The sequence below is a fragment of the Somniosus microcephalus genome, chromosome 22, assembly GCF_052327205.1.
Source record: "Somniosus microcephalus isolate GS21.2 chromosome 22, FLI_Smic_1.0, whole genome shotgun sequence".
NCBI lineage: Eukaryota > Metazoa > Chordata > Chondrichthyes > Squaliformes > Somniosidae > Somniosus > Somniosus microcephalus.
Window position 1 is genome coordinate 44,985,248 of NC_141008.1, and position 19,646 is coordinate 45,004,893.

General features: G+C 53.2%; 2 protein-coding genes across 3 annotated transcripts in view; one reads left to right on the plus strand and one right to left on the minus strand.

Annotated features, from left to right (window-relative positions):
- The first annotated feature begins 125 nt into the window (after positions 1-125).
- On the plus strand, positions 126-15,273 carry smyd4 (SET and MYND domain containing 4). Its single transcript, XM_085965105.1, is given in 12 exon segments — positions 126-206; positions 3,727-3,992; positions 4,903-5,047; positions 8,280-8,369; positions 8,931-9,990; positions 10,596-10,778; positions 11,541-11,707; positions 12,563-12,698; positions 13,443-13,517; positions 13,520-13,540; positions 13,660-13,783; positions 14,855-15,273. Coding segments are annotated over 12 exon segments (2,499 nt in total). The 3' UTR covers positions 15,006-15,273.
- Positions 15,274-15,349: 76 nt separating this feature from the next.
- The window catches only part of LOC147102238 (kinesin-like protein KIF12), a 47,695-nt gene continuing 43,398 nt past the window's right edge, over positions 15,350-19,646 (minus strand). The window contains exon 18 of one of the 2 annotated variants that reach the window (XM_085964587.1): positions 15,350-15,558. In XM_085964587.1, coding sequence (XP_085820713.1) covers positions 15,485-15,558 — 74 coding nt within the window. In that variant the 3' untranslated portion in view covers positions 15,350-15,484. The remainder of the gene's footprint in view (positions 15,559-19,646) is intronic. The other variant, XM_085964588.1, reaches the window with a different exon arrangement.

Sequence of the window (19,646 nt, forward strand, 5' to 3'; positions counted from 1 at the left end):
TATTTTATTTTCGCATTGATTGTTATTGCTGCATCGCTTAATTATAAAAAGAGCCGAAGCTTGTCCCTGAATCCCCGCCCAATGCGGGAATCCCTGCTCCCCGACAGCCCAGCTGGTTCCTGGGGATGGGCAGTGTCTCTTCCCGAAAAAAATCGCTGACCAGCCACAAGCTGGGGAATGAACCAGCGCAGATAAGAGAAGTAAAAGTAACGGAACAGCTAGGCAATAGTGACCATAATATAAAATGCTTTAAGATAATAATTGAGAAGGACCTAAGTATGACGAAGACCATGGTAATAGATTGGAGAAAAGCTGATTTTGAGGGGCAGAAGATATAACTTAGGAAAATAAAATGGACAATACTCATGAACAATGATATAGAACAGCAATGGGAAACATTTAAATCGGTGTTCAACAGAGTCCAGGAAAAATATATTCCGCTAAAAAACAAGAAGCAGCTAAACACTAATGAGATACCGTGGATGAATAAAGACATGAGGGAAAAATTGAGGGAAAGAAAGACTTGGATTTCTATAGCGCCTTTCACAACCACCGGACATCTCAAAGTGCTTTACAGCCAATGAAGTACTTTTCAAGTGTAGTCACTGTTGTAATGTAGAAAATGCTGCAGCCAAATTGCGCACAGCAAGCTCCCACAAACAGCAATGTGATATTGACCAGATAATCGGTTTGTGTTCTGTTGATTGAGGGTTAAACATTGGCCATGACACCGGGGAGAACTCCCCTGCTCTTCTTCGAAATAGTGCCAAGGGATCTTTTACATTCACTTGAGAGAGCAGAGGGGGGCCTCGGTTTAACGTCTCATCTGAAAGACGGAAAAGAGGCATACATTAAATACATGGACAGCAGGGGAGAGCATAACAAGGGAGAATACGAAAAGATTAGAGAGAAGTCAAAAAACAATTAGAAAGGCAAAGAGGAACAATGAAATTAAATTATCAAGGAACATTAAACAAATTAGTAAAATATTTTACAGGCACATAAATAATAAAAGGAAAGTCGGGATGGGAATAGGACCACTAAGGGACGGTCAGGATAAAATTACAGGCAGCGATAGCGAAATGGCAGAAATATTAAATAATTACTTTGCTTCAGTATTTACCAGGGGACAGATCAGGTGGACATGATATCAGAAGATGAGATTAGAAATGATATAACCGCATTTAAAATAAGAGAAATATTAAATAAACTAATCAAACTCAGAGGATAAAAGCCCTAGTCCGGATGGATTTCATCCGCGCATTTTAAAAGGAATCTAGGGAAGAGATAGCAGAGGTGCTATTACACATACTTAATAATTTGTTAGAAAAAGGTGTAGTGCCAAAGGACTGGCGGATAGCTAACTTAATACCTATATTTAAGAAAGGAGATAGAACATGTTCAGGGAGCTATAGACCAGTCAGCTTAATATCGGTGGTAGGAAAAATAATGGAATCCCTACTAAAGGAAAAAATAGAAGAACATCTAGAAACCAAAAATAATATAATGAATAGTCAGCATGGATTTCAAAAGGGAAAGTCTTGCTTGACCAACCTCATTGAATTCTTTGAAGAGGTAATAGAGAGTGTAGATAAGGGCAATGCGGTAGATATAATTTATCTAGATTTCCAAAAGGCCTTCGATAAGGTACCAGATAATAGACTAATGAATAAGGTCAGAGCATGCGGAGTAAGGGGACAAGTAGCAGAAGGAACAGCTAGCTGGCTTCAAGACTGAAAGCAGAGAGAACGAGTAGCTACTCCGAGTGACAGAAGGTGGAAAGTGGGGTCCTACAAGGATCAGTGCTGGGACCAATGTTGTTCACAATTTATATTAACGATTTCAATTTTGGATTCAAAAACACAATTTCTAAATTTGTGGATGACACCAGATTGGGAGGGATAGTGAAAACTGCAACAAATTACAGGAGGACATTAATAAACTTGCAGAATGGGCATATAATTGGCGAATGAAATTCAACACAGATAAATGTGAGGTATTACATTTTGGTAAGAAATATAATGAGGTCGCTTATTACTTGGAAAATAAGAATCTAAATGGGGTAGAAGAGCAAAGGGATCTCGGAGTATAAATCAGTAAAAGTAGCGACACAGGCTAATAAGACCATAAAAAAAAGCAAACCAAGCACTAGGGTTTATTTCTAGGGGGACAGAATTGAAAAGTAGGGAAGTTATGCTAAACCTGTATCGAACCTTGGTTAGACCACACTTGGAGTACTGCGTACAATTCTGGTCACCATTATAAAAAGGATATAGAGGCACTGGAGAGGGTGCAGAGAAGATTTACAAGGATGACACCAGAAATGCGAGGGTATTCATATCAGGAAAGGATAAACAGGCTGGGTCTCTTTTCTCTTGAAAAGACAAGGCTGAGGGGGTGACCTAATAGAGGTCTTTAAAATTATAAGAAATAGGAGCAGGAGTCGGCCATTCGGCCCTTTGAGCCTGCTCCACCATTCAATGAGATTATGGCTGATCTTCTGCCTCAATTCCTTTCACCGGCCCTATCGTCATATCCCTTGATGCCCTTACTAGTCAGAAATCTATCGACTTCTGTTTTGAATATACCCAATGACTGAGCCTCCACAGCCCTCTGGGGTAGAGAATTCCAAAGATTCACCACCCTCTGTGTGAAGAAATTTCTTCTCATCTCAGTCCTGAATGACCTACCTTTATCCTGAGGCTGTGGCCCCTGGTTCTAGACTACCCAGCCAAGGGAAACATTCTCCCAGCATCCACCCTATCAAGCCCTGTAATAATCTTGTATGTTTCAATGAGATCCCCTCTCATTCCTAATGGCTTGCTGCACCTGCACATTCACTTTCAGTGACTCATGTACAAGGACAACCAGGTCCCTTTGAGCATCTGCATTTCCCAATCTTTCACCATTTAGGAAATACTCTTGCTTTTTTTTCTACCAAAGTAGATAACTTCACATTTATCCACATTATAATACATCTGCCATGTTCTCGCCCACTCACTGAGCCTGTCGAGATCCCCCTTGAAGCCTCTTTGCAACGGACACTGCCACCTCTTCTTAGGCAGTCCCTCGGAACCGAGGATGACTTGCTTCCACATTAAAAATGAGTTTGCAGGTGACTGATGAGTCCAATGCGGGACCTACAGTCTCTGTCACAGGTGGGGCAGACGGTGGTTAAAGGGGCGGGTGGGTGGGGTGCTTGGGTTGACGTGCGCTGCCTACGCTTGGCTTCCGCTTGCTCCTGGCGAAGAGACTCAAGGTGTTCGGCGCCTTCCCGGATGCTTCTCCTCCACTTTGTGCGGTCTTGGGCCTTTGTGTCATCAGCAAATTTGGAAATGTTACATTTAGTCCCCTCACCCAAATCATTGATACAGATTGTGAATAGCTGGGGCCCAAGCTTATGAAAGGTTTTACAGAGAGAGTGTTTCCACTTGTGGGGAAGAGCATAACTAAGGGCCATCAATATAAGATAGTCACAAAGAAATCCAAAGGGAATTCAGGAGAAATTTCTTTACCCAGAAAGTGGTGACAATGTGGAACTCGCTACCACAGGGAGTGGGTGAAGCGAATAATATGGATACATTTAAGGGGAGGCTAAATAAGCATATGAGGGAGAAGGGAAGAGAGGGTTATACTGATAGACTTAGATGAGGAAAGACGGGAGGAGGCTTGAGTGGAGCATCGTTGGGCCGAATGGCCTGTTTCTGGGCCCTGTGATCCGGTGAGCGGAGCGGCCAATCAGACAAAGCACCCGACACATGGGCGGCGCTGGCCGCGATTGGCCGCGGCGGCTGTCAGTCGGACCCAACCGGGCCGGACCAGGCGGCGGGTGTCTGCGGGCCGGGGGCCGGGGCCAGGATGCAGGGCCCTGCGGCCGAGTGGCTGCAGATCAGCGGCCTGAGGTGGCGGGCTGTCCCGGGACCCGAGCGCCGGCGCTTCCACTCCCTCACCCACCTCGGCGACATGTTCGTCTTCTGCCGGCTGCAGCTCGAGTGAGTGACCGCAGGGGCCAGGCCCGAGAGCCCGTCACCCGGCAACAGGCCCGAGGGGGCGGGGTGTGGGTGGAATGGGCGGGACCTGGTGTCTGAGGGGCGGGGCCTGGTGTCGGGGCGGGACCTGGTGTCGGGGGGCGGGGTCGGGGGGGCGGGGCCGGGGGGGACCTGGTGTCTGAGGGTCGGGGGGCGGGGCCTGGTGTCTGGCGGGTGGGACCTGGTGTCTGGGGGCGGGGCTGGGTGCCGGAGGGGCGGGGCTGGGTGCCGGAGGGGCGGGGCCCGGTGTCGGGGGCGGGGCGGGGCCTGGGGCTCTGATGATGGATGTGTTTTGAATGATGTGGCTGGTTTACTCCCCTGGTGAGGAATGGGTTGATGTGTCCAGGTGTGAAACATGGAAGATAGGAGCAGGAGTAGGCCATTCGGCCCCTCGAGCCTGCTCCGCCATTCAATGAGATCATGGCTGATCATCCAAATTCAGTATAACAACAGAAAATGCTGGAAAAACTCAGCAGGCCAGGCAACATCCGTGGAGAGAAAATAGTCAACGTTTCAGGTCAAAACCCTTTGTCAAGCGTTTGACCTGAAACGTTGACTCTGTTTCTCTCTCCACGGACGTTGCCAGGCCTGCTGAGTTTTTCCAGCATTTTTTGTTGTTATTTCGGATTTCCAACATCTGCAGTATTTTGCTATCATCCAAATTCAGTACCCTGTTCCTACAGAAACATAGAAGATAAGCACATTTACCTGGATTGTGTGTGAGGCGTTTTGCACTGAAATAAGTGGCTGTGGTTAAACCGGTGTTGCTGTAGTAACAGCGGCTGGTCAGTGCTTCCTACTGCACAACACTGAGTTAAATGTAGCGTTGGGTGCTCAGCGCTGAAAGAGTTAACACGGTTATTTTACTGCCTAGCTCGGAAGACGAGGCCGTTTTGGAGAAGCTGAGCACCCAGTGGCAGACACAGAAGGACCCCAGAGCTGTGCTGGACTTCAAGCAGCGGGGAAATGCGCAGTTCAAAGCGAGGGACTACATTCAGGCTGTGGCCTTGTATTCAAAGGTACAGTTAGACACTGCTGGCCTGCTCCCCGACTCCTGACCTCTGACCCCTACAGACACCGGATGGACAGTGGTTTATGTGACCGATGGCTGTGACAGCCCATTGCTACCTGACTGTGGTCTTCTGTAATATTCCTGTCAGCCGTGGCTCAGCTGGTAGCACTCTTGCCTCTGAGTCAGCGGGTTATGGGTTCAAGCCCCATTCCAGGACATGAGCCCCATAGCCCAGGCTGGCAGTCCTGGGGTGTGCTGCACTGAATCACAATCAGAATGTTTTAGCACAGCGTGAGGCCATTCGGCCCATTGCCTATCTGAAAGTTCTCACCTCCGTCCCCTTCTCCTCCACTGTCCCCAGACTCTTAATTTTTTCTTTTGCACATATTAATCCACTTTGCTTTTAGATGCGATTATAGATTCTGTTTCCCCCACACTCCATGTCCTGACAATCCTCTGTAAAAACATTCTTCTAATCTCCCCCTTCAGTCTATTGGTGACCATAATGTGGAAATATTTGCCCACTGCTGTCACTCAATAACGGAGTCTTACAGTCAGGATAAGAACATAGGAGCAGGAGGAGGCCATTGAGCCCCTCGAGCCTGTTCCGCCATTCAATAAGATCAAGACTGATCTGCGATCTAACTCCATATACCCGCCGTTGGTCCATATCCCTTAATACCTTTAGTTAACAAAAAGCTATCAATCTCCGATTTAAAATTAACAATTGATCTAGTGTAGGAATTAACGAATTCCAACGAATAACGGCGATCGACACATAAGAACAATTAAACAGGTCTTTACTCAACGGAGATGCCACGAGGACTGCCTGGGCAGCCCCGTGGTTTGCGACGTGATGTCATCGCGTTTGCCCGCGTTTTCCCGCGCTCTTAAAGGGGCCACGCCCCGTACATGCAAACTCTATATACAAAACACAGTAATGCCTAACACAATGGTACAGGTTTAGGCTGGTGTTAGAACATCGTTAAAGAGAATTATATACGGTTAGCCAGAGTCATTCAGTGGTTCTGCCACACTAGCATCAATTGCCATTTGCGAGAGAGAGTTCCAAACTTCTACCACCCTTTGCATGTAGAAGTGTTTCCTGACTTCACTGCTGAAAGGTCTGGCTCTAATTTTTAGGCTACGTCCCCTAGTCCTAGACTCCCCAACCAGCGGAAATAGTTTCTCTCTATCTACCCTATCTGTTCCCCTTAATATCCTGAAAAGTTCGATCAGATCACCCCTTAACCTTACAACCCTAATTTGTGTAATCTCTCTTCCTTATCTTAACCCCTGGAGTCCGGGTATCATTCTGGTAAACCTACACTGCACTCCCTCCAAGGCCAATATATCCTTCCTAAGGTGTGGTGCCCAGAACTGCTCACAGTACTCCAGGTGTGGTCTAACCAGGGTTTTGTATAGCTGGAGCATATCTTCTACCCCCTTGTATTCTAGTCCTCTAGATATAAAGGCCAGCATTCCATTAGCCTTTTTGATTATATTCTGTACCTGTTCATGACATTTTAATGATTTATGTACCTGGACCCCCCAAGTCTCTTTGGACCTCCACTGTTTTTATCTTTTCACCATTTAGAAAGTACCCTCTTCTATCCTTTTTAGGTCTAAAGTGGATGACCTCACATTTGTTTACATTGAAATCCATTTGCCACAGTTTTGCCCATTCACTTAATCTGTCGATATCCCTCTGTAATTTTATGCTTCTATCTACACTGCCTACACTGCCGCCTATCTTTGTGTTGTTGGCAAATTTGGATATATGACTTTCTATGCCATCATTTAAGTCATTAATACATTCTGTGACTAGTTGAGGCCCCAACACAGATCCCTGCGGGTCACCACAAGTCACATCCTGCCAATTTGAGTACCTACCCATTATCCCTACTGCCTGTCTCCTGCCGCTTCGCCAATTTCCTAACCTGGTCAATAATTTGCCCTCAATTCCGTGGGCTTCTACCTTCGTTAACAGTCTGTTATGTGGAACTTTATCAAATGCCTTTTGGAGGTCCATATAAATAACATTCATAGACATTCCTGTCTACTACTTTAGTCACCTCCTCAAAAAATTCAATCAGGTTTGTCAGGCATGACCTACCTTTCACAAATCTCTGATCAACTGAAAATTTTCGAGGTGTTCAGTCACCCTATCCTTAATTATAGACTCTGGCAATTTTCTGATAACAGATGTTAGGCTAACTGGTCTATAATTCCCTGGTTTCCCTCTCTCGCCATTCTTAAATATCGGAGTGACAAGTGCAATTTTCCAATTTAAAGGAACAGTTCCTGAATCGAGAGAACTTTAGAAGATCAGAGTTAGGGAATCTGCAATGTTCTCACCTACTTGCCTTAAAACTCTCAACTAGTCCTGGGGATTTGTCACTCTTTAGTGCCATTATTTTCTTCATTACTGTTATTTTACTTACGTTAATATTATTGATCTCCCCTCACCCACTGAATTGGACAGGGAACCTCCAGTGGCTGCTCAAACTACATGGTGTTTCTCTGTAAATTGGCCGATCGGCAATGTTGGGCATTTCGGCACTGGGCCAGTGTGCGGCTCAGCGCTTGTTGATTCGCTGGGCTGACTCCACGGGTGCGCAATACGCGTCTCTCGGCCATCGCTGCAAGGAATTCCCCCATCCTTGGGTGCATTGCTCACTAGCGCTGATTACTGAACGTCACCGAGCGACCCAGGGGGTCATTCGGACAGCCAGCTACCCTCAGAGTCGAGCTGGTATCCGGATTGGAGAGGGGGCCTTTACCGCTCTCGCTTGCTGGGTGCCTCTAACTCGCTGGGTGCCTCTCGCTCGCTGGGTGCCTCTCGCTCGCTGGGTGCCTCTTAACTCGCTGGGTGCCTCTAACTCGCTGGGTGCCTCTAACTCGCTGGGTGCCTCTCGCTGGGTGGGTGCCTCTAACTCGCTGGGTGCCTCTCGGTCGCTGGGTGTCTCTCGGTTGGTGCCTCTAACTCGCTGGGTGCCTCTAGCTCGCTGGGTGCCTCTCGCTCGCTGGGTGCCTCTCGGTCGCTGGGTGTCTCTCGGTTGGTGCCTCTAACTCGCTGGGTGCCTCTAGCTCGCTGGGTGCCTCTCGCTCGCTGGGTGCCTCTCGGTCGGTGCCTCTCGCTCGCTGGGTGCCTCTCGGTCGGTGCCTCTAACTCGCTGGGTGTCTCTCACTGGGTTCCGCTTGGTCGATGCCCTCTTACAAAGTCTCTCTGTTTTCAGGGCATCAGCCACAGCGCCGCAGATTCCCCTGAGGCAGCTCTGCTCTACGCCAACCGCTCCGCGGCACTCTACTACCTACAACGCTACCAGGCAAGTTGCATCCGCCGCCATCCTTCACATTACAGATCTCACATTGCACCCCTCCCTCTCCCTTCTCCCCTTCCTCGAGGGGTCGATGGGTGATCAGGGTGAAGGGTCAATGGGAGGTCAGGATGAGGGGTCGATGGGAGGTCAGGGTGAGGGGTCAATGGGAGGTCAGGGTGAGGGGTTGATGGGGGTGAGGGCCGATGGGAGGTCGGGGTGAGAAGTTCAATGGGAGGTCGGGGTTCGATAGGAGATTGGGGTGAGGGGTCAATAGGAGCTCGGCATGCGATGGGAGGTCAGGTTGCGGGGTCGATGGGAGGTCAGGTTGAGGGGTTGATGGGAGGTCAGGTTGAGGGGTCGATGGGAGGTCAGGGTGAGGGGTCGATGGGAGGTTGGGGTGAGGGATCGATGGGAGGTCGGAGTTCGAGATCAATGGGAGGTCGGAGTTCGATGGGAAGAGGGGTTGATGGGAGGTCAGGTGAGGGGGATCAGGCTGAGCTGGTGGCTGCGGGTTCTGTCCCTGGGGAGTCACGAACCTGACGCGCTTTCCTTTCTCTCATTCTCCAGGAATGTTTAGCAGATATTGGGAGAGCTCAGGAGCACGGTTACCCCCGGGAGCTACAGCACAAAGTCCTGGCACGTCGCACGGCCTGCTTACACAACCTCGGAGTGCCCGAGGGAGCCGGTGTTGCCCAGAGCAGAGAGAGCTGTGGTGACAAAGGAGCACAGAGCCCTCGACCCACAGCCTTGCCCAGTATCGAGGCCCACTCCAAAACCGGAGGCCCCCCCTGTGCACGGAGCGAAACCTCAGACCCCGGGGAGGACGGCGATCCACGGGGAGTGTCTCCTTCCATTGCCTTGCATTCCGATGCTTCCCGGGGCCGCCATTGGGCAGCGACCAAGGACCTGAGGCTGGGGCAGGTCGTGCTGCAGGAGGAGGCGTTTGCAGCTGTGTTGATTCCTGAGGGGAGGAGAAAGGTTGGCCTCTCCAATGAGGATCTCTACTGCCATCACTGCCTGAGCCAGACTGCACTCCCCCTGCCCTGCCTGGGCTGTAGCTTCAGCCGTTACTGCAGCAAGCTGTGCCGGCAGCAGGCCTGGGATCGCTACCACTGGCTGGACTGCTCCCTTGGGGGGCTGCTGCTGGCACTGGGCACTTTCACCCAACTCGCCCTCCGCACAGTCCTGGTCGCAGGCGTGCAGGAAGTGGAGAGAGTGGAGAGGCTGGACAGCGGAACTGACGGAGGCCCGAGTGAGGAATGGAGCGAGAGGGAGAGCCCAAACCACAAGCCTGGGGCGGGATGTTCTTCCGCAAACGAAGGGCATTCGGGGGCTGGTGCCAGGAAGCCCTGGGTTGGGCAGAGCCGTTACCAGACAATCCACAGCCTCCTGACCCACACTGAGCAGCAGCAGCCTGAGCACCGCTTCCTCTGTGCTTTCACCGCAGCTGCTGTGTGCCGGGAGATCAGGAGAAGGGGGCTGGAGCCGCAGGTCGTGGGTGAGAGGCCAGAGCTGGAAGTGGGCAGTGCCAAGGGCCGGAGGCTGAGGACGCTAGGAGTGGCTATGCTCCGACACCTGCTACAGCTGGAGTGTAACGCTCATGCTATCACCGCACTCCGAGACTCGGGTAAGTACCGGGGTCCGTGTGGGGTGTGCCGGGGTCCGGGAGCAGTGACCCCCCGCAGTGGGACCGAGGGTGGCTCAGTGGGACTGTACACCGCCGCTGTGGTACTGAGCTCCACAGGCCAGGAGGCCCAAGCTCCGGCTCCACTGGGTGTTGAATCAGCAGCTGTCAATTGGAGCAGCGACTCAGGGCAGTAATTACCCTCAGTGCCCTGGGCCTGGGAGGTGCAAAAATCAGCCTGAGATTTCACGTTGATCCCTGTCCAGTGCGCGGGGGGCCCGATCCCGTGTGCGGGGGGGGTCGATCCCGTGTGCAGGGGGGTCGATCCCATGTGCCGGGGTGGTCGATCCCGTGTGCAGGGAGGTCGATCCCTTGTGCGGGGGGGGCGATCCCGTGTGGGGGGGCGATCCCGTGTGGGGGAGGCGATCCCATGTGTGGGGGGGGGCGATCCCGTGTGCGGGGGTGCGCGATCCCATGTGCAGGGGGGCGATCCCGTGTGCAGTGGGGCGATCCCGTGTGCGGTGCCTCAGGTTCCACCTCGGGTGTTTCGGTGAGGATATTTCCTGCTGCTCAGGATCCTCGGGTTCAGCGACTTGTTCTTGTTGCAGGAGTCGGACATTCCCACGTGGCGGAGAGGGAGCAGGTCAGGATCGCGACTGCCCTCTACTCCGGGGTCAGTCTGCTCAACCACTCCTGTCAACCCAACACCAGCGTCACATTCCGCAACACAACCGTCACCGTGAGAGCCTCCCAGCTCATCCCAGCAGGACAGGAAGTGCTGCATTGCTACGGTAACCCCAATATTCAGCTCCCTCTCTGTCTCCCTCTCCCACCCTCTGTCTCCTTCTCCCTCTGTCTCCTTCTCCCTCTGTCTCCTTCTCCCTCTGTCTCCTTCTCCCTCTGTCTCCTTCTCCCTCTGTCTCCTTCTCCCTCTGTCTCCTTCTCCCTCTGTTTCCTTCTCCCTCTCCCTGTCTCCCTCTCCCTGTCTCCCTCTCCCTGTCTCCCTCTGTCTCCCTCTCCGTCTCCCGCTCTTCCGTCTCCCTCTCTTCCGTCTCCCTCTCTTCCGTCTCCCTCTCTCCCCTTCCCTCCCCCCTCTCTCCCCTTGCTTCCCTCTCTCTCTCCCCTTCCCTCCCCCTCTCTCTCCCTCTCTCTCTCCCCTTCCCTCCCTCTCTCTCTCCCCTTCCCTCCCTCTCTCCCCTTCCCTCCCTCTCTCCCCTTCCCTCCCTCTCCCCTTCCCTCCCCCTCTCCCCTTCCCTCCCCCTCTCTCTCCCCTTCCCTCCCTCTCTCTCTCCCCTTCCCTCCCTCTCTCCCCTTCCCTCCCTCTCTCTCTCCCCTTCCCTCCCTCTCTCCCCTTCCCTCCCTCTCTCTCTCTCCCCTTCCCTCCCTCCCTCTTTCTCTCTCTCCCTGTCCCCCTCTCTCTCTCTGTCTCTCCCCTTCCCTCCCTCTCTCTCTCCCTGTCCCTGTCCCTCTCCCTCTCTCTCTCTCTGTATCTCTCTCCCCCAGCGCCCCCGGTGCAGTTTGTTGGATTGAACCTTGTCTCTGGCTGTATCCAGGCCCACACTGGAGCCGGATGGCAGTGAAGGAACGGCAGCGGGCTCTGAGGACACAGTATTTCTTCTGGTGTCGGTGTACTGCGTGTGTTCGCGAGGAGGAGGAGGGAGCTGGAACCGACTCCGTGCTCAGCCAGTTACTTTGCTGTCGCTGTGGGGCCACTTTAAAGGTGAGTGCAACATGGGTAGCTGGCTGCGGGGGGTTAATCTATGTTGGGTGGGTGGCCTTATAGTTATTCATTTTCACATTCTCTATCCATTTCTCTTGCCCCTCCTCTCCTCCACAGCCGCCCGAGTGGCGAATCATTACACATGGCCCTAGACAATGACTTCCTACAGGGAACTCGGCCTTGGAAGCTGGATTTGTTTTCATTAGAGCAAAGGAGGTTGAGGGGTGATTTGATAGAGGTGTACAAGATTATGACGAGTCTGGATAGGCTAGACGGGGAAAGGGTGTTCCCATTAGTTGATGGTACAAGGACTAGGGGACACAGATATAAGATTTTGGGCAAGAGATACAGGGGGGATGTGAGGAAAAACTTTTTTACGCAGCGAGTGGTGAGGACCTGGAACTCGCTGCTGACGGAAGTGGTGGAAGCGGAGACACTCAATGTTTTCAAGGGGAGACTGGATCGGCACTTGAGGGAAATAAACTTGCAGGGCTACGGGGATAGAGCGGGGGAATGGGACTGATTGGCTTGCTGTACAGAGAGCCGGCACGGACTCGATGGGCCGAATGGCCTCCTTCTGTGCCGTTATGACTCTATGACTCATTCCTATTCTTACCCAAAGTGTAAACACAAGCACTTTCTAACAACCATTGGTGGGATCCATGGCTGATTGTCCCCTCTCTAGCCCAGGGCACTGAGTCCATTTGCAGCAACAGCCTGGGTGGGATCATTCACTCGGCATCAGACGTGCAGCCCGGGTCTTTAATTTCTTACACCCGTTGCATTTAACGGTTCCTTGTGGTGTAACCTTTCCAATTACAGTTATTTACTTTGATCTGTTCTGGGTCTCTGCAGGATTCGGTGGAGGCTCACTGCACATGCTCAAACCACTCCTGTGGTCACATGGTCTCCAAGCAGTCCCTCTTTCAACAGGTGGAAGAAATGAGAAGCCAGCTGTGTGTGGCCAGCGCCCTGATCGATGGGCAGCCAGGTATGGTGATCAATACTTGATCGATGGGCAGGTGGATACGGTGATCCATACCTGATCGATGGGCATGTGGGTATGGTGATCAATACCTGATCGATGGGCATGTCGATATGGTGATCAATACCTGATCGATGGGCATGTGGGTATGGTGATCAATACCTGATCGATGGGCATGTCGATATGGTGATCAATACCTGATCGATGGGCATGTGGATACGGTGATCAATACCTGATCGATGGGCATGTGGTTATGGTGATCAATATCTGATCGATGGGCATGTGGTTATAGTGATCAATACCTGATCGATGGGCATGTGGGTATGGTGATCAATACTTGATCAATGGGCATGTGGTTATGGTGATCAATACCTGATCGATGGGCATGTGGATACGGTGATCAATACCTGATCGATGGGCATGTGGTTATAGTGATCAATACCTGATCGATGGGCATGTGGGTATGGTGATCAATACTTGATCGATGGGCATGTGGTTATGGTGATCAATACCTGATCGATGGGCATGTGGGTATGGTGATCAATACCTCATCGATGGGCATGTCGATATGGTAATCAATACCTGATTGATGGGTCGGCGGTGGTACAGAGCATTAACCAATGAGAAGTGTGCCAGACATCCGGATGGGATTGGTTTTATTGCGGAGTCTCTGATCCGGATGGGATTGGTTTTATTGCGGAGTCTCTGATCCGGATGGGATTGATTTACTGGTTCTCTTTCTTCTTTCAGATGAGGCTCTTCGACTGCTCCGCGAGTGTCGGCGGGAAGCTCGGTCCCGTCTCTCTGACCAGCACCGCCTGCGAGGGCACAGATTTACGCTTCTCAAGGTAAGCTCTGTCCTACTGATTGCCATGTCAGTCTCCAAACCCAGACGGGCTGGGTGAGCAGACGCGGGTCTGATCCAGCTGATTGGGCCAATCTTCGCTGAATTCTGTTGTGCCTGCAGGTAATTGGACGGCTGCTGCCAGGCATCTGAAGAAGAGCAGGGATATTGTGGAGGTTCAGTATGGCTCCCGGAGTGTGGAACTGGGCGAGCAGCTCTTCAAACTGGCACAGATTCTCTTCAACGGGTAACGCAGACGTCACGGTCCCGGGTAATGGGGAGGTTGGGGGGGTCAGCAGACTGCTGGGCAACGGGGGGAGAGCGCGGGGGAACAGGGGGAGAGTGCAGGGAAATGGGGGGAGAAGGTGCGGGAATGGGGGAGAGGGCGGGGCAACAGGGGGAGAGCGCGGGGCAACGGGGGGAGCGGGGGGCAACGGGGACAGCACGGGGCAAAGCGCGGGGGAACGGGGGGAGAGGGCGGGGGAACGGGGGAGAGGGCGGGGGAATGGGGGCGAGGGCGGGGGAACGGGGGAGAGGGCGGGTGAATGGGGGGAGAGGGCGGGGGAATGGGGGGAGAGGGCGGGGGAACGGGGGAGAGGGCGGGGGAATGGGGGGAGAGCGCGGGGGAACGGGGAGAGCGCGGGGCAACGGGGGGAGAGCGCGGGGCAACGGGGGGAGAGCGCGGGGAACGGGGCGGGGGAGAGCGCGGGGGAACGGGAGAGAGCGCGGGGGAACGGGGAGAGCGCGGGGGAACGGGGAGAGGGCGGGGGAACGGGGGGAAAGTGCAGGGGAACGGGGGAGAGGACGGGGGAGAGGGCGCGGGGGAACGGGGGGAGAGCGCGGGGGGAACGGGGGAGAGGGCGGGGGAACGGGGGGAGAGGGCGCGGGGGAACGGGGGGAGAGTGCGGGGGAACGGGGGGAGAGGGCGGGGGAACGGGGGAGAGGGCGGGGGAACGGGGGGAGAGCGCGGGGGAACGGGGGAGAGCGCGGGGGAACGGGGGAGAGCGCGGGGGAACGGGGGGAGAGGGCGGGGGAACGGGGGGAGAGGGCGGGGCAACGGAGAAGAGGGCGGAGCGGGAACGGGGGAGAGGACGGGGGAACGGGGGAGAGGGCGGGGGAACGGGGGAGAGGGCGGGGGGAACGGGGGAGAGGGCGGGGGAACGGGGGAGAGGGCGGGGGAACGGGGGGAGAGGGCGGGGGAACGGGGGAGAGGGCGGGGGAACGGGGAGAGGGCGGGGTAACGGGAGGCAGCCTCTGCTCTCCACCCCCCACTGTCTCCAGCCCGCCCTGCCTGACTCTCTCTCCCTCTCGTTTCCAGGTGTGCCGTAGATGAAGCATTAAGTGTGATTGAACAGGCGGAGCGCCTTCTCTCCGTGCACTGTGGCACTGAGCATGGGATGGTGATAGAGCTGAGCGACATGAGATCCTGCCTGCAGACTCTGCTCAGCCAAAGTGCCGTGTCCCACTAATAGTCACCAGAGTAAGCCGAGCCTCAATCTGTGGCACCAAACGTCTCTGGATCACAGCACTGGGCACCTGAGGTAATCCGAGGAGAAATCACCCACACCATTCACCCCCTCCCCCAGGCACCTTCTCATCTACATCGGATAGAGGAGTGGGAGACTAGCCTGGCACCACAGACTCCTCACAGTAAGGGGCTTCGTGATGTTTGTAGAAATGCACCAGTTTTTGAGTCTCATTAAATAACTGGTAGTGAGATGGCTGACACAATCGGAATCACTGCGTGCTGTGTAAGTGTCAGTGTTCGTATGTGGGTGCCTGAATGCTCTCTGGAGGGAGCAAGCCAAGCCTGTTGTATTACGAAATTTTTATTCCTGGAACTTGTGGACAGACAGACGAATGACATCGCAGAAAGACCCACAGACTGACGCCTCCTTTCAGGTAAAGTAATCCTTTGGTTACCATGGTGACAGGTGACCACAGTTCTCTAAAATTCCTGGCCGCTGTATTTACTTCCTTCTGACAGTGACTCCTCGCACAGTGTACCAGTGGATGGGTTACCTGCAGCGAAAAGGGTAGAGCTATCACAGTGTTAGATACAGAGTCAAGCTCCCTCTACACTGTCCCATCAAACACTCCCAGGGCAGGTACAGCACGGGTTAGATACAGAGTCAAGCTCCCTCTACACTGTCCCATCAAACACTCCCAGGGCAGGTACAGCACGGGTTAGATACAGAGTAAAGCTCCCTCTACACTGTCCCATCAAACAGTCCCAGGGCAGGTACAGCACGGGTTAGATACAGAGTAAAGCTCCCTCTACACTGTCCCATCAAACACTCCAGGGCAGGTACAGCACGGGTTAGATACAGAGTCAAGCTCCCTCTACACTGTCCCATCAAACACTCCCAGGGCAGGTACAGCACGGGTTAGATACAGAGTAAAGCTCCCTCTACACTGTCCCATCAAACACTCCCGGGGCAGGTACAGCACGGGTTAGATACAGAGTAAAGCTCCCTCTACACTGTCCCATCAAACACTCCCGGGGCAGGTACAGCACGGGTTAGATACAGAGTAAAGCTCCCTCTACACTGTCCCATCAAACACTCCCATGGCAGGTACAGCACGGGTTAGATACAGAGTAAAGCTCCCTCTACACTGTCCCATCAAACACTCCCGGGGCAGGTACAGCACGGGTTAGATACAGAGTAAAGTCATAGGGGGAGAAATTTGGTGGAGCCGTAAACGGGGCGCCAAGCTCGCCTGGGCGCCGGAATTAGCGCAGCGATCGGAGCAGTTGCGACCGCCGGAAATTCAGCTTGAACGCCCCAAGAGGGACACGGGGCGAGGCTCGAGGCGCTCCGCATCCCTCTTAGGGCGCTGAAACTGAATATCGCAGCGCAACGTGCTGCAGCGCCACACGCTGCGGCACGGCGCGCTGCGGTACTGCAGGCCTTCCTCCCATTCTTAAGGGGGAGGGGCCTGCACCAGCGCGATGAGCGATCGCGAGTGCCGGCAAAAGAACCTGGCACCGAGGAGAAGCGCCGGGCTCTCGGAAAACAGCCGGCACTGCCGCGGGGGGAGATCAGGAGGCCAGGGACGGAGGTGCTGGCAGGTGGCCGCCAAAAAAAACGGCTGCCCCGCACCTCCAACTTAATTTGCGCCACTGCCGCCACAGGTAGGCCCCGTGAACTGGGCGCGATTTGCGAACGGCGCTACAGAGGCGGGCGCTACCGAATATCGAGAGCGGGGCGCTGCGCACACCGATGACATCATCGGTGGCGGCGCAGCGCAACAGGCTAACGCCGCCATTAGCGCCCCAGCTAAATATCGCGGGAGGCATGGCCAGTGGCGCTAAAGCCACTGAGTGCCCTCTTTAGGTGCTAACTGGTGGCACAGCCCACCGAATTTCTAGGCCATGGAGTCATAACGGCACAGAAGGAGGCCATTCGGCCCATCAAGTCCGTGCCTGCTCTCTGTAGAGCAATCCAGTCAGTCCCATTCCCCCGCTCTATCCCCGTAGCCCTGCAAGTTTATTTCCTTCAAGTGCCTATCCAGTCTCCCCTTGAAAACATTGAGTGTCTCCGCTTCCACCACTTCCGTCGGCAGCGAATTCCAGGTAATCGCCACCCGCTGCATAAAAAAGTTTTTCCTCATGTCCCCCCTGTATCTCTTGCCCAAAACCTTAAATCAGTGTCCCCTAGTCCTTGTACTATCAACTAGTGGGAACAGCCTTTCCCCGTCTAGCCTATCCAAACTCGTTATAATCTTGTACACCTCTTTCAAATCACCCCTCAACCTCCTTTGCTCTAATGAAAACAAATTCAGTTTATCCAGCCTGTCCTTGTAGCTAAGATCCCCCATCCCCGGAACCATTCTGGTAAATCTCCTCTGTACCCTTTCAAGGGCCTTCACATCCTTCCTAAAGTGTGGTGACCAGAACTGGATGCAATACTCCAGCTGTGGCCTAACCAGCGCTTTATAAAGGTTCAGCATAACTTCTCTACTTTGTACTCAATACCTCTATTTATGAAGCCCAAGATCCCATATGCTTTGCTAACCACTCTCTCAATATGTCCCACCACCTTCAGGGGCCTATGCACATTAACTCCCAGGTCCCTCTGTCCCTGCACACTCTTTAAAACTGTGCCATTAAGTGTATATTGGGACCCAGGAGCGAGGTCGAGGCCCAGGAACGAGGACGGGACCTAGGAGCGAGGCCCAAGAACGAGGACGAGCCCAGCGGTGAGGTCGAGGCCCAGGAGTGGCGGAGCAGTGTGGACCAGCAGCGGGGTCGGGATAACCTCACTGCAGCCAATGAAACCCAGGCAGAGAGGACCTGCGGGAAGGAGGGAGGAGGACAGTAGGAGTATGTTTGTGTGTGTGTGCTAGGCCGATGTAGCAGAGCCTGGTCTCCAATCGTCTCGGATCCCCTTGCCATTGGACCAAGACCTTGCTCTGTCAAGCCTGTGTGGTAGCTGGTGTGCAACAGAAGAATTCACGCACAGGCATCTTCCACCCTTTCAAGCGCAAACAGCGGAAGGAGCGCACGTCAACCCAAGCACCCCACCCACCTGCCCCTTCAACCACCGTCTGCCCCACCTGTGACAGAGACTGTAGGTCCCGCATTGGACTCATCAGTCACCTGAGAACTCATTTTTAGTGTGGAAGCAAGTCATCCTCGGTTCCGAGGGACTGCCTAAGAAGAAGAATTGCCTCTCCCTGTTCCTTCTGCCAAAATGCATCACCTCACATGTCTCTGTATTAAATTCCCTCTGCCACTTGCCTGCCCATTCTGCGAGCCTTTCTCTGTCCTGTTGCAGTCGACTAATATCATCATCACTGTTTGCCACACTCCCAAGTTTGGTGTCATTGGCAAATTTGGAAATTCTACTCTATTCCAATAGCCAGGTCATTTATTTATATACTAGCTGGGGGAGCCCGGCGGTGCCGAGGCATTTTGAGGGCATGTTGTTGTTGGAAGAGAGAGAGGGAGCGACTGGGGGAAGAGAGAGAGGGAAGGAGAGAGAGAGAGAGAGGGAAGGAGAGAGAGGAGAGAGAGAGAGAGAGAGGGGGAAGGAGAGAGAGAGAGAGATGGAAGGAAAGAGAGAGAGATGGAAGGAGAGAGAGATAGGGAAGGAGAGAGAGGGAAGGAGAGAGAAAGAGAGGGAAGGAGAGAGAGAGAGGGAAGGAGAGAGAGAGAGATTGGGAGTGAGAGAGAGAGATTGGGAGTGTGAGAGAGAGAGAGATTGGGAGTGAGAGAGAGAGAGATTGGGAATGTGAGAGAGAGAGACTGGGGGTGTGTGAGAAAGAGAGACTGGGAGTGTGAGAGAGATTGGGAGTGAGAGAGAGATTGGGAGTGTGAGAGAGAGATTGGGAGTGTGAGAGAGAGATTGGGAGTGTGAGAGAGAGATTGGGAGTGTGTGAGAGAGAGAGAGATTGGGAGTGTGAGAGAGAGACTGGGGATGTGTGAGAGAGAGAGAGAGAGAGATTGGGAGTGAGAGAGAGAGACTGGGAGTGTGAGAGAGAGACTGGGAGTGTGAGAGAGAGAGATTGGGAGTGAGAGAGAGACTGGGAATGTGTGAGAGAGAGAGACTGGGAGTGTGAGAGAGAGAAGTACAAAGACTGTTTAAAATTAATATTGTTTAAAAGTAATATTGTATGTACCCAACAAATGTCAAATCGATTGACACCTACAGAATGTTTGAAAATGTACCTTTTTGCTATGTAAGCTTTGGCAATATGGTTCTCTGTAAACTTTCATGCCAATAAAGCATTTGAATTTGAATTTGAATTGAGAGAGAGAGATTGTGAGAGAGAGAGAGAGAGATTGTGAGAGAGAGAGAGAGAGAGAGATTGGGAGTGTGAGAGAGAGATTGGGAGTGTGAGAGAGAGATTGGGAGTGTGAGAGAGATTGGGAGTGTGAGAGAGAGAGACTGGGAGTGTGAGAGAGAGAGACTGGGAGTGAGAGAGAGAGAGAGATTGGGAGTGTGAGAGAGAGAGAGATTGGGAGTGAGAGAGAGAGAGAGATTGGGAGTGTGAGCGAGAGAGATTGGGAGTGTGAGAGAGAGAGACTGGGGGGAGAGAGAGGAGAGAGACTGGGGAGAGAGAGAGAATGGGGAGATAGAGAGAGAGAGAGAGAGAGACTGGGG